This window comes from Bos mutus, chromosome 5 (assembly GCF_027580195.1).
Source record: "Bos mutus isolate GX-2022 chromosome 5, NWIPB_WYAK_1.1, whole genome shotgun sequence".
NCBI lineage: Eukaryota > Metazoa > Chordata > Mammalia > Artiodactyla > Bovidae > Bos > Bos mutus.
The window spans coordinates 92,213,438-92,227,306 of record NC_091621.1 but is presented as its reverse complement, the minus strand read 5'-3'; the positions used below and the strand labels follow the sequence as shown (position 1 = coordinate 92,227,306).

General features: G+C 38.1%; 1 protein-coding gene across 4 annotated transcripts in view; it reads right to left on the bottom strand.

Moving 5' to 3' along the window:
* Positions 1-13,869, bottom strand: part of STK38L (serine/threonine kinase 38 like) — an 80,758-nt gene that overhangs the window by 14,405 nt on the left and 52,484 nt on the right. For all 4 annotated transcript variants that reach the window (XM_070371238.1, XM_070371239.1, XM_070371240.1 and 1 more), the window contains 4 exons: positions 11,230-11,374; positions 7,397-7,448; positions 2,072-2,194; positions 1,754-1,837 (listed from right to left, as the gene is read on the bottom strand). In XM_070371238.1, coding sequence (XP_070227339.1) covers positions 1,754-1,837; positions 2,072-2,194; positions 7,397-7,448; positions 11,230-11,374 — 404 coding nt within the window. The remainder of the gene's footprint in view (positions 1-1,753; positions 1,838-2,071; positions 2,195-7,396; positions 7,449-11,229; positions 11,375-13,869) is intronic.

The window sequence follows — 13,869 nt, the reverse complement described above, 5'->3', positions numbered from 1 at the left end:
CTGATCATAGGTCTCACTCTTTCTCGTCAATATTCTCTTTGCAGAGAACCTTCCCTCATCTAATTCTTTCTCCTAAAGCCAGGTCATCTGCATCACTTTATCCTTTGGTAAAATTTGTCTTCATAGTACTCAGCAGACATGACTATTTCAAACAGCTGTCTGCTCATTTTCCCTACAACTGTCAGTGAACAAGATTCAGGTTTCACCTGTTAATCACTGTATTCCCAGAACCTAGAATAGGATTTGATACATCATAGGCACCTAATAAATACTTGTTGAATGAATGGAACAGAAATAAAGTGTAATAATGCAATGAAAATTCAATTGGGCCATATTTAAATGAAAAATCAGGATCGTACTGTTATGATAACAAAGTTAGTTTAGGTGGGACTAACAGTGCAGTTCCGGAGAAGGCGATGGCACCCACTCCAGGACTCTTGCCTGGAAAATCCCATGGACGGAGGAGCCTGGTAGGCTGCAGTCCATGGGGTCGCGAAGAGTCGGACACGACTAAGCGACTTCACTTTCACTTTTTACTTTCATGCATTGGAGAAGGAAATGGCAACCTACGCCAGTATTCTTGCCTGGAGAATCCCAGGGACGGGGGAGCCTGGTGGGCTGCTGTCTATGGGGTCGCACAGAGTCAGACACAACTGAAGCGACTTAGCAGCAGCAGCAGCAACAGTGCAGTTCAGCTTTAGGTCCAGGGAGGTACCATCTCCCTCTGCACCCTCACACTGTTGAGTCTTTCGCTAGCATATATATTCACTCAGGGTTCTAACAATGTCTACTCAGGTGGATGCCTAAAATAATAGAACAACAACAACAATCGATGTCTTCAGATTCATGGTCACTCCAAAATTCCACCAAGTCACAAGAAAGAGGGAGAGAGCTCAGGAGTACAAAATTGGAGAGGTTACAGATTTTGAGAGTTAGAGTGTTAGTCGTTCAATCGTCTCTGACTCTGTAACCCGTGGATTGTAGCCTGCCAGGCTCCTCTGTCCATGGAATTCTCCAGGGAGTGGGTAGCCATTCCCTTCTCCAGGGGATCTTTTTAACTCAAGTATCAAACCTAGGTCTCCTGCATTGCAGGCACATCTTTTACCATCCAAGCCACAAGAGGGGCCCTTTACAGATTTTTAAATACGTGTAATAAAATCAGGGACTGAGGGTGCTGAGTACTGTCCTTTATTTTTACTGAAGTCAGGGAAGAAGGTATTTTGCCATGAAATGAAGGTTCGTGTCCTCCCTGAAAATTCCTATGGTGATGCACTAAACCCCCTGTGACTGGATTTGGAGACAGGGTCCTCTAAGGAAGTAGGTTTAGTGACATTATAAGAAGAGACTCCAGGGAGTCACTCTCTGCCCTCTGCACACACCAAGGAAAGGTTATGTAGGCACTTGGTGAGAAGGTTGCTGTGTGCAAGCCAGGAACAGAGGTCTCACCAGCAGTGAAACCCTGCCTTGTTCCTGGACTTCCAGCCTCCAGAGCTATGAGAAAATAAATTTCTGCTCTTTAAGTCACCCAGTCTGTGGTATTTTGTTATGACAGCCTGAACACATAAGCTAGATTATGAATTTGGAAGAAATTTTAACCAGAGAGAAACAATGAAACAGGCTACCAAAAAATCTATCATCAATTAAATAGTTAAGATGTGTAGGTTTCTCTTTCTTAAAAATCCCAGTTTTAACACTTACTCTAACACCTCGCCAGTGGATGTTCCTTTGGTTACATGTGCTAAAGAACTCTTACCTGCTCTTTTTCAAGCATATCAGCTTTTCTCAATATCTTCATTGCATAGATATGGCCTGTATCTTTCTTCTGGACCAGCCGCACCTTGAATGTAAAAATTCATAGCACAAATTTCAGTCACTGTGATTTATTTAGGGGTGAAAGGTAGGCTCCTTTAAAGAAAGTAGTGCTGTAATTTGCTGTTGCTCATTATTTTAGAAATTCTATTAAAATTAAGCTACTTTATTACACATTTTAACACATTACACTACTTACGTATGAAGCTACTTTCTTAAGATACATATTTTCAATAGCAGCGACTTTAAAAAAGAAGCACACCTCTCCGAACGCTCCTCTTCCTATAACTTTCAGAGACTCAAAGTCATCCAGGCCAAGTCTGGTCCGCTTGAGCCGTAAGAACTCTGTCTCCTTGCGAGCATGCTGTGATCGGCGTAACTTTTTCTATTAAAAAAGAACATTTTAGGAAGATGATTTTTAAAATCAGATTGTTTCAAAGGAAGCCTATAGTGTTAAAAGATGTGATATATTAAAATGAAGGTAACATATCTTAAATATTATATACTGGTGCTACAATTTATTTACCAAAGTTGAACATTCATTGAGCATGTAAAAAACAAAATAACTTTTAAAATCATTTAAAAATTTTTAACAATTGGTGAATCTTTATTCTTGAGACAGACTCTGTTAAATATTTCATCTTAACAAGTCCACATATTCTTTTATCTATATACTAACTTAATTCAAAAATAAAAATTAAGCTTTAGGAAATGCTAATAGCATTCTTTATTTTTCTTTTGGCCACATCATGCAGCATGTGGGATCTTAATTCCACAAACCAGGAATCAAACCTGTGCCCCCTGCATTGGAAAGCAGATTCTTAACTGCTGGACCACTGGGGAAGTCCCATAATTTCTGATATTCATTTTTTACTGTTAACAAACCTACTATGGAATTGTGTCAACTCCCTAATTTCCAAGGCTGCTCCCTCACAGCAGCTGAGACTTCCGACACTGAAATAACAGAGCAGCAGTATTTCCATACAGGCTTATTTATGGTAGGATTTATTCTTGGGCAGATTTTTTAAATAAAGTGCTTGAGACTTGGCATATAACTTCTTAAAAATATGAAATTGCAACAACAAAAAAATAATTATACAACGAATCCTTTAAAATATCCAAGTCAAGAATTTCACAATTCATTATACAAAGATTACAAAAAATACTATTAAAGAAAAATTGTGAACTACCTGAAGCTTACACTTGGAATGGGCATTTATTTAATTGTTCTAAACCTTGCTTTTCCTTCCCCTCATGAAACAAAATTCTGCTTTTTGACATAGAATTATGTCAAATTAGCTCAACCTGGTAGAGGTCACATAAGACTCTTGAGAGTCCCTTGGACAGCAAGGAGATCAAACTAGTCAATCCTAAAGGAAATCAACCCTGAATGTTCATTGGAAGGACAGATGCTGAAGCTGAAGCTCCAATACTCTGGCCACCTGATGTGAAGAGCTGACTCACTGGAAAAGACCCTGATGCTGGTGAAGACTGAGGGCAGGAGAAGAAGCAGGCAGCAGTGGATGAGATGGTTGGATGGCATCACCGACTGGGACATGAACCTGAGCCAACTCCAGGAGATAGTGAAGGACAGGGAAGGTCTGGCGTGCTGCAGTCCATGGGGTTGCAAAGAGTTGGACACAACTTAGCAACGGAACAATAACATAGTGGAGGTCACACAGAATGGGTAACAAACAAAATCAGTGAAAAGATCAAGCCCCAGTTCATCTTCAACTGGACCCTATCAAGCATGCAGAGGTTCAGGTCTGAAAGAAACAAGTCGAAATGACTGAAATGGTTCAGAAGCACTGTTCCTAAATGTAGTTCAAGATATAACCACTGAATAGCCCCTTCCTACCCCTGTGTGCAACTGTTTCCAAATTGGTAAAGTGAATTATTAATTAGAAATATGCAAGTATGCATCATCAACACAATGGAATTCTGATACTTCTAACAAAGTCTACAAAAATAAAATCATGAAATTATGTCTTCAATCTAAACACCTTTAAACAGCTAAATGAAGTCACACCAGTGGTGAAAAATAGTGAAGAACTTCTTTGTTTAAAAATGCCTTTTGCATCAATAATGTTGAAAAATGAATTATTAGTAAAACAAAAGGATAGTTCAGAAGTAGCTTGTTATAAACTCTGACTCTAACTTAAAAAGGCCACACGGTGGCATTATAACACCAGTTTTCAAAGAAGCAAAGACCCTTTTAAAAATTACACAAATGGTTAATACAAGAATTCTGAAAGGCAGGCTGAATTTCTGGCTTTATGGATTTAACAATGTACAGTTGGATGCAGACTCCAACTTGTCTAATCTGAATGGAAAAGACCTCATCACAGTTTCATAAATTATGCTCAAAGTCAACAGACAAGAGAGGCAGTCAAAGAAAGTAATGCTTATTACTATTTGACAGGTTGTGTAGTGTAGTAAGTAAACAATATTTATGTAGTCAGGAGACAGCTATTAAATGGTGAAAGGGAGATCACAGTGTATGGAATATACAAACCTATGAAGAAGGGAAATCACCTATGACACTGTCATAGTACTTTAAAAACAAAAAAACCTATCCATAGTATCAAAGTCCACATTGTAGTCCAAAGAGAGTTGAAACAAGTTCACATTTCTTAAAAAACTGATGAAAAAAGCATGTTGATATATCTGCTCACAACTTGTGTAAATCAAGTCATCTTGGAAAGCAAATAAAGTTATAATCATATTTTTGGTAATCATATTCTTTCCTCTTGAAGATGACAACAGAAATCTACGGGCAGGCTTAACATTTCAAGGCTCTCTTGCAGCTTAAACTTGTGCAGTTTGGTTTTCCCTTACAGTAAATAATATTCTATGTTAGGCAGGATTTAAAAGGAGATGGAACTAGAAATACACCATTTTCTTTTTTTTTCTCCATTCCTCTTCAAATGAGTATTCCTCAAATGCTCATTTTGCAGGGTGCTCAATTTGTGTAGAAGACAGTGTACACAGAAGTTTTAAGATATGGAATACATCAGGTAACAACTTCATCTCTTATAAATGTTTCTCATGGCTACATTTCACAAGTTAGTTTCTATTACAGAATGCATTAAGGATAAATTTATTTTTATAAAACAATTTTACTTTGAAAAGATCCACCCCACATAAAGACAGATCCAGCACACTGTACATTCTTTCAGAGACCATGTCTATTTGTGACAGTCTAGGGCTTAGCATGGGGCCCAACAAGAAGCATTTGTGAATTCTAATATCTTTACTGAAATTTTTGGATGTTTTTATACATGGTTATTTTAGGCCACTGAGAACTTTTAGAGCCTCACATTTTCTGTGAGTTAAAGAGAATTAAAGAGAACAGTTCTAGATGTACTTAGTACCTCCTGGTGTGGATGAGAGGCTATACTCAACTCTTACATGCATGTGATTTGGCCCCTAAGTTGTTTTTAAATCATTCTAACTTGCCAATATTTTGAAAAGGCAAATGATGTCATACAAGTCCAGATTTCCAGCTTCTCTTGAAAAGCAGAACTTGGCTTCACTGGGCCAACAGGATAGCCCTGAAACCAGGCCACCTCCATCCACCCCAGTGCCAGTCATGGGAAACCGGTATAATCATGCTGGTGGTCTTGTTTTCTTTCAGCAAAGTGAAAAGTGGTATTCTTTATTAAAAGATAAACTGTGAGGATAAAATCTTTAGAACAAGACAAAAAAATCTATTTCCTCGTGGAAATGAAAAAAAAAATTAAGTATGTAAAATATTTTAGATCAAAAGATGAAATGTCCCTAGGAAACCAATGTGGCCAGCTTCTCTTGTTTATGACACTTGCTTGGCCTTTGGACATCTGCTTTCATATAGTTCATTTTTAAAGTGCAATATGCTGCACATATTCATTACTTTGAATGTACCTCTTAACAATCATGTAAATTCTACCTATTTCCTTAGGATTCAAATCAACTGTTAATTCTTCCGTGAAACCTTTTCTGATCCCCTGAACTAGGAAAAAATCCCTCCATATTTTCAAAGTTTGCCACATTCTATCATGTATACCTATTTGTACACGTACACACATATAATCTCTCCTTCTAATCTATGAACTCTTTAGGGAGAGATCCACTGTCCATTTGTTCATTTACCAAATATTTATCCCAGCCCTCTGCCAGCCCGGATCACGTAATGCTGAATAGATGTCATGGAGTTTCTACTCTGGGAAGATGGTTTTAAGGCTGTCCCAGGGACAAGAACAGTGTACTGTCCCAGTGGACGTATTGCCTAGAAAGAGACAGAAAGCATCTTGAAGAGTAGTGGAACTCAAGCAGGCAGAAGGCAGAGTTCCAAGCAGCAGAGATGCACAGAAGAAAGTCTACAGGCAGGAGCAAGGAAATGAAAATAATTCTATCCCATTGAGCAGCCTGGCGGTGGGGTGACAAGAGATAAGGTGAGAGAAAGGGAAGCAAAAGCCAAATTATAAAGGGACTTGTATATCCACTCACGTTACAAGTTGGCCTTATCCTGAGAGAACATGGGAGCCAGTGAAGGGTATTAACAAAAGAGTGACTTGGTCAGATCTGGGTTTTGACAGGTAACCCTGGTTGCAGTGCATAGGAAAACTGGGGGTGGGAACATGGCTGAGAACACAAGACAGACTAGCTGGGGGCAGTGAGTCTTCAGGTGAAATACACAGCCATTTACATGACTGGGTTCCAGGCACCAGACTAGTGAACCAGGAGGTTTTAAGAAACATGCAGGAAAATTTAAAAGAAGATTTGGCAACTAACTGATTCTTCTGGGAGCCCTCTTTTCTTATTCCTCACACCTAGAATACTGTAGATACTATTCACTGAATATATGTTCTTAGAATTAAAAAAAAGCTTCCCCCTTTCAAAGATTTCCATCATAGCAACACAGTAAGAAGAACCACGTTCAAATATTAAACCCACACTATCTAAATTATAAGATCATGTGTGCATTCTAAGTCACTTCAGTCATGTCCAACTCTTTGTGACCCCATGGACTGTAACCCATCAGGTTCCTCTATCCGTGGGATTCTCCAGGCAAGAATACTGGAGTGGGTTCCCATTCCCTTCTCCAGGGGATCTTCCTGATCCAGGTATCGAGCCCGTGTTCTCTTATGTCTCCTGCATTGGCAGGAGGAATCTTTACCACTAGCGCTAATACTTGAAAAAGCCACTGGGGTAGCTTTTGTACAGTTATTATAGTTTCCCCCTTTTTATTGAGAGGTAATTGACATATAATATTGTGTAAGTTTAAGGTATACAATGTGGTAATTTTTCTCCCCACCCTTTGGCCATGCCATGTGATCCACAGGATCTTAGTTCCTCAAAGAGGAATCAAACCCAGATACCCAGCAGTGGAAGCGTGGGGTCCATCACCAGGGCGTCTCCTACAATGTGATGACTTGATACAAGTGAATATATATTGTGAAATGTGGACCACAATAAAGTTAGTTAACACATCCATCACATCACATAACTAAATGCTATTTTTTTTTTGTAGTGAGAGCATTTCAGATTTAGTGACTTTCAGGTATATAACAGAGGCATTAGTCATAGTAATTACAGCTTACATTACCTCTTCATCTGCTAATCCTTCTTCTTCCATAGCCACTTCTAATTTCTTCTGCCTTTTTAGAAGAAAAAATAATTTAAATTTAAATGTGTTCCTAAGTATTTCCATTTAAGAAATGTACATTTATTTTTTCAAATTTACACTTCAGTTTGCTCTGCTAAAAAACAAATCTTTCAAGTTGAATCAAAATAATCACTAAAAAGAGTGATTATGTGTGTGTGTATATATATATTTATTTTTCAAAATATGAGCCCAGTCCAGATTTAGCTGTCTTATACTAGCCAAATGAATAATTTACTTCTAAAGCTGCCTAAATGAATTGTTAGCAAAGGTGACTCATGTTCTAACATGGAAAACTCTGTTATCTAATGTTCAAACCTCCAAAATCATTAACATTTATCAGTGTTTATCCTAGATGTATAAAAAGGTAACTATAGTGACTAAAAGTAAAACTTTTTAAGGTAGATATCTCTAGGCTTCCCTGTGCTTGAACTTTGGTTTTAACGCTTATCAGCTAAAGCTTGTCTACGTCCTTCACTTTACCTCTAAACTTGATCTTCCTAATTAATCAAGGAAAGATGTTCAGTGCAATTAAGTATATTTGATTCTACTATAATTCTTGGGAAATTGGAAAGTGATATATATATACATTAACAAAATAACCCATTAACTACTAGAATATTTGCATCGCTAGGTATAGCCAAGTTCAGTTCTTCAATATTTTAAAATGTACCCTTGAAGTTACTTAAGCTACAGAGGGAGTGGGGGGTGGGGTGAGGGGATGTGTGGTGTTGGTCAGTATGCATGAAATAACTGGTAACCAGACAGACAGCTGTAGTATCTACTTTGCAACTCATTTCCAAGTGACTATTAGTATTTCATTTCTATTGTATTGCTTTTTTTTTTTGTCCTAATGATAAACCTGGGAGAGCTTTTCCAAATTAGTTTTGCAGCATACTAGAAAAAGACTAACGTTCAAAGATTTATCCATAAGGGTTGAGGATTGAAACCATGATGTTTATGAAAATATGCCCAAAGGGAAGCTCTTTCCTAAACCACTGTTAAGATCCTCTTTATTTCTTATGGAAAATTCATAACAAAACTATCTAAAGCCTGTTCATAACTCAGCTGTTTATAAGAATATTCTCCACTTACTTCCTCAATTCTAGTAATAAGCACCTACCTTGGTGCTAATCACACTGATTTTTATATTTTGTTTACACATGATTGCCCAAGGCCAACCCTTTGAATGGACTAAGTTCCTGATACTGGACTCTGTGTCTGCCATCATGCCCCTCTAGACACCAGAGCTGCTTGGTGAATGATCTGAGTTTTCTTCTCTGCAAGAAGAATCCAGAGAGTCAGAAGACCATTATCACAGGGGGGACTATCAATATACAAACAACTTTATTCTTCTGTCAAATCCCTATGCTCGTCTTCTAAAGCCAACACCTCAGTAACTTATCCTTCCTTCTGGGGAGAGATGCAAAAACTTTCATCTGTTTCCATACCTAAATGAGAAGACCCACAGGCTTCTCTTGTCCCTTCTTAAAACATAGTTTCCTCCTGAAATGATCTTAAGCTTTGTATTGATTGGTACTTTATTTGGCTTATGCATTTATCCAATTAATTAAGCCTAAGAAATCCATCACATGTTCCTTAAAGTACAAGCTTTTAGGAAACATGAGCTATTTAATTTGACTTCTATGGCACTTACCATGATTTTTTTTAAAAACTAATTTTTATATCTATTTTCTTTTGTTTGGGAACAGAAGGCAAAACTGAGTTACTTTAAGGTTTCAGCAATAAAAGGCAATAATGAACCTTTAAAATTCTCATGAATTTAAAGCCAGCATTGACTTCTTTCTCTCACATTCCTTATCTGGGTAGCTGCCATGTTTTTCCATCTTTCTCACTGAGAAAGATGGTAACTTAAGTGGCCACTGAAAAAATACAGGACTTTCCTTCCTTGCTTCTCTTTTACTTCATTCAGTCTTCCTTGATGATCTGATCACTTTCAGACTTTCAATATATTTACAATTACAGTAATTTCTTATATGTTTTATTTCTAACTTATGGTGTGATTTCTACTTGTGGTTACTTTTAGGTATTTCAGTTTTTCTTTTTCCCTTGCTTTCTTCTGAACTTATTTTTCCCCTAGCTCTTTTTTTCCTTCTATTAATTTAAAAATTACAAACTAATTTTATTCTTTTAGTGGCCACCCTAGAAATTATAACAAGCATTCTTAATTTGTCAAAGCTTGAAATTAATTAATCTTTACTCCTCTCTATGTTGTATCCCTATCCTTAGGACACACTGATCTCTAAGAACAATTTAATTCCACTTCCCTCCTGATAGTTTACTGTAGAAAAATACTTTAGTTCTATTCTTTAAAATATCTAAGATAGTATCATTATTGTCAAAGTTTTCTTATACAGTACATTTTGGCTGAGATTTATCTACATATTTACGTTTAGATCCTCTGAGTGTGCTCACTTGCGTTCTGCCTAAGTTGAATCTTTTGGAATGTCTACTGATGGTGAACTCAGTTTAATTCACCTCTGTTCCATTCTCTTTCCTCTTTTCCTCTAGGAATTTTGATCAAAGACGCATTTACTCTCCTCACTAGTCTCTACCTTTCTTAGCTTTCTATTTCCTTCCTCTAAGCTGACTTCTGAACAGTCACTTGAGTTTCACTTTCCAGTTCTGTACTCTCCCCAGCCACGTCTAATCTGTAGTTAGACCCACCCAAAATTACATCCAAAACCAGATTCTTCCCCTTGAGTTCTATTTCACTAAGTTATACCACTCTCTGTTTGCCCAGGTGTGAAATTTCAGAGCCAGCACTGACTTCTTTCTCTCACATTCCTTATCTGGGTAGCTGCCATGTTTCTCCCATCTTTCTCACTGAGATCTTCCCTACTATTGCTGGCATAATCCTAAAGCTAGCCTACTTTCCACTGGCTGGGACTACATCCTTTCCTGTTTCTAATTTCTCCTCCCACAATCCATTCTGTACAACACAACTAAAGTGGTCTTCCAGAGAAGCACCTGTGATCATTTAGATCTTCTGTTCAAAATTTTTCAAGGCTCTTTACTACCATGAGAATAGCTTTGATCTGAAGTGTCCACGACTCGCAGGAAATGGTAAAAATTTAGTTGGAGTTAAATTGGACAATGCCTGACCTGGTAAGGTGCTTTCTTCTGTCTCCAGTATCCTCCCTCCAGCTGGTTAACCTCTCCCTTCTCCCTTTCATGCATATTTAATAGTACTCTTCCTTAGGGACTCTGTTCAAATGCCATCAACCTTGATGAAGCCTTCCCAGCTGCCTTTGTCAAAAACAACCTCTCCTTTCTTCACCCTTCTCAAAGGGCATACTTTTCACCCTTTCATATAATATTCATGTGCATTATCTTCCTTACTCTAAGTTTTCTGAAGGCAAAATAACGTCATTTTTTAAAAAATTCTCTCATTCCCACTGATATACACACAACACTACAAATATTTCTGGATTAAAAGCAGTCATTCATGAATTAGCTCTCTAAAAGAAAGTTTTTTTACAAAAGAAAGTATAAAGATATACCATAATCTCAATGTCAGAAACATTGTTTAAAACATCAATTAACATGAGATATAAATATATTGGTGCCAGGATAAGACACTATTCTGTGAAGGTAAAACAAGTAACCAAGTATACTGTCATTCTGAGAAACTTAAAATCAGCATTCAAGGATCCACAATATTTATATTATTAACGGACAACATGTTTACATCCCACTTGCAACATAATAGCTTCTTTAACTACACAGAAAATGTTGACCAGCCTTTACTATACCTGGTTTCTCTCTCTTCATGCTGTAAAATTAGGTTGCTGTAAAAATTCTCCAATGTGAGCTTGGCGACGGTCACTCTTTCCCGGGTATGGTTGCTCATAGGAAAGGTGGTTGTAGACCCTGCCGTCATTGCCATAGTAACAGAAACTAGAATGACACAGAGACACAAATTATTTCATAGGAAAAGAAAACTTTCTATCTCTTTTAACAAACTCTAGAAATGGCCTGATTTCTACTAGGCAACAACACTGTACCCTAACAGTTAAGACACTGGAGTCTCTCACATTATAAGTAACATAATATAATAATGAAACACAGTATTTAGTAAATATAGTAAAGAAAGAGAAAGATACACCATTCCCAAAGCAACAGAAATAATTCTGTGCTGGCTGATGTAAATCACACTCAAGAAGCACCAGTAGCAGTCCACACACAATACGAACACAGTCACATACATATTCACCAGTCATTCAAAACAAGAAAGGTTCAATCAATTTTGTGGTTGTCTTACTGATTACTAAATAAAATTCACAAGATTTTGCTAATACTTATGACCCAATAAACATACATCTCCAAAAGAGTTCATGAAGTTTAGTTAAACAGCAAGAAGTAGTTTCTGCCATATAAATTGTATGAATCAAGTAGTGTTATATCAAATACGCACACAAACATCTGTCAGAGCAATTCTTATGGGTATTATGTTTTAGGGAAAAACTACTTTTAGAAGCAAACCCCTTTGGCCACGTGGCACAGTATGTGGGATCTTAATCCCCTGACTTGTGCCCTCTGCAGTGGAAATGCAGGCTTAACCAAGGATGCCCCAGAAACAAGCCCCTCTGAATGGAGTCCATGGATACCCTATTTCATCCTGAATCCTAAGTCATTCCAAATAGTGCTAGGACAAAGTCTAGTACACTACTCTAGACTGATAGGTCCATTTCATTTTCAGATGAAACTCAAATGCCTGTAGGAACCAGGCAGAAAGCAAAAACATATGAATCAAGTCAGGTGACAACAGGGAAGTTCTGTGGTCTTTCCTGGACAATGTTTGTTTACTTAAAGTCATGCAGGTGCCAACTTTTAAAAACCATTGAGCCAGCCAAGCAAAGTACTGGTTTAAAGAAGATAATGTGAGGACTTCTCCGGAGTTCCAGTGGTTAAGACTCCATGCTTCCACTGCAAGGGGGACAGATTTGGTCCCTGGTTGGGGAACTAAGATCCCACATGCTGTGTGGCGTGGCCAAAAAACAAACAAACAACAACAAAACCAAGAAGGAAAAGATAAGGTAGACAATTAGACAAGATAAGGAATGTTAAGACTGAACTCTGGTGGGCACTGACCCTAGAGACTTGCTCACCAGAGTCCACATCTAGACCCCACTGCCCCCCAAAAAATACCCAAAACAAAAACCTAGAATGGCTCCATACATTAAAGAAGCTTTTGCTAATCTAGATGGGAGATCATTACAGACCATACTAGAGAAGATTCAGATTGCCAGGGTAACTATCCAACGTTGCATTAATAGCTGAAAGTATTCTTCCAAATCTGCCACCTACTCCCAACACCAACCTCTCGTTAACTAACTACAGCAAGACACAGAGCCCTAGATACAGACCTGAACTGAACTACACTCCAGGAATCTCATTCTTCATGTGAGACAAGTCATACATAGGTTGAAAGTAAACAATTTAATTATGGCAAACTCCCAGTTCTGCTGTTGTCTTAGTGAGTTTATATCTCAATCTACTGCTTGAACCTCATTATGTCTAAAATTGCACTTATTATCTTAACATCATAAACTTGTTTCTCTGCTAGCTACTCTGAATCTTTTTATAACAAGAAGCTGATCACATTACTTGTTTAAAATTGTCCATGGCATGTACAGCAAGTCAAATGAGCTCAGCAAGATAAATAAGGACAACTCATACACAGACTGCTGATATCTATCAGAAACTTTATGAGAGTTTATTCATTAATTTCCCCCTTTTTGCCTGAGGCTTTAAGACCATGGCACTCCCAAGCATGATTGCATTGCTTCCTCACGACAGCCCAGTAAAGAAAGGAACTGAAACTTGGAAAAGTCAGCTGGTGAGCTTCGGAGTCCCACCCCGCCTATCTCCAATCTGCCTTTCTGGCCTTATCTGCTGCCCTTCCTCACCACTCACTCGGCCTTTTCATGCCTCCAAGCCCTGGCATGACCTATTCCTGAACCAGTTCTGTCCTATGCTCTATCTGCAGGGCTACTGCTGATCCTTCACAGCCCAATGTGACAGAAGCCTTATTGTGGTGACTTCCCTAAGGTTCCCTGCCAGGAGAGACATCAATTTATCAGAAGAGACCAAATGGCATTATTTCAAGTGTGTTTTCTGCCACATGTAACAAATACCCCAGGTATAAGCGCTGATCACATCATGTGCCTATCCCACTAAACTTGGAGCACTTCTGGGCAAGAACTTGCCCTGAATCGTTCTTGAGTGTTCACCTTGATAGCACTATATTGGACTCAGAGTAGGTATTACTCAATGAAATGAGTCCACTTATCAAATAGGGGATGGGGTGAAAGGAGAGTTTAAAAAATTAGCAAAACTTGCCTATAAAGGGTGGCAACTGTAGAAAAAGAAACTTACTGAACCTTGGAGTC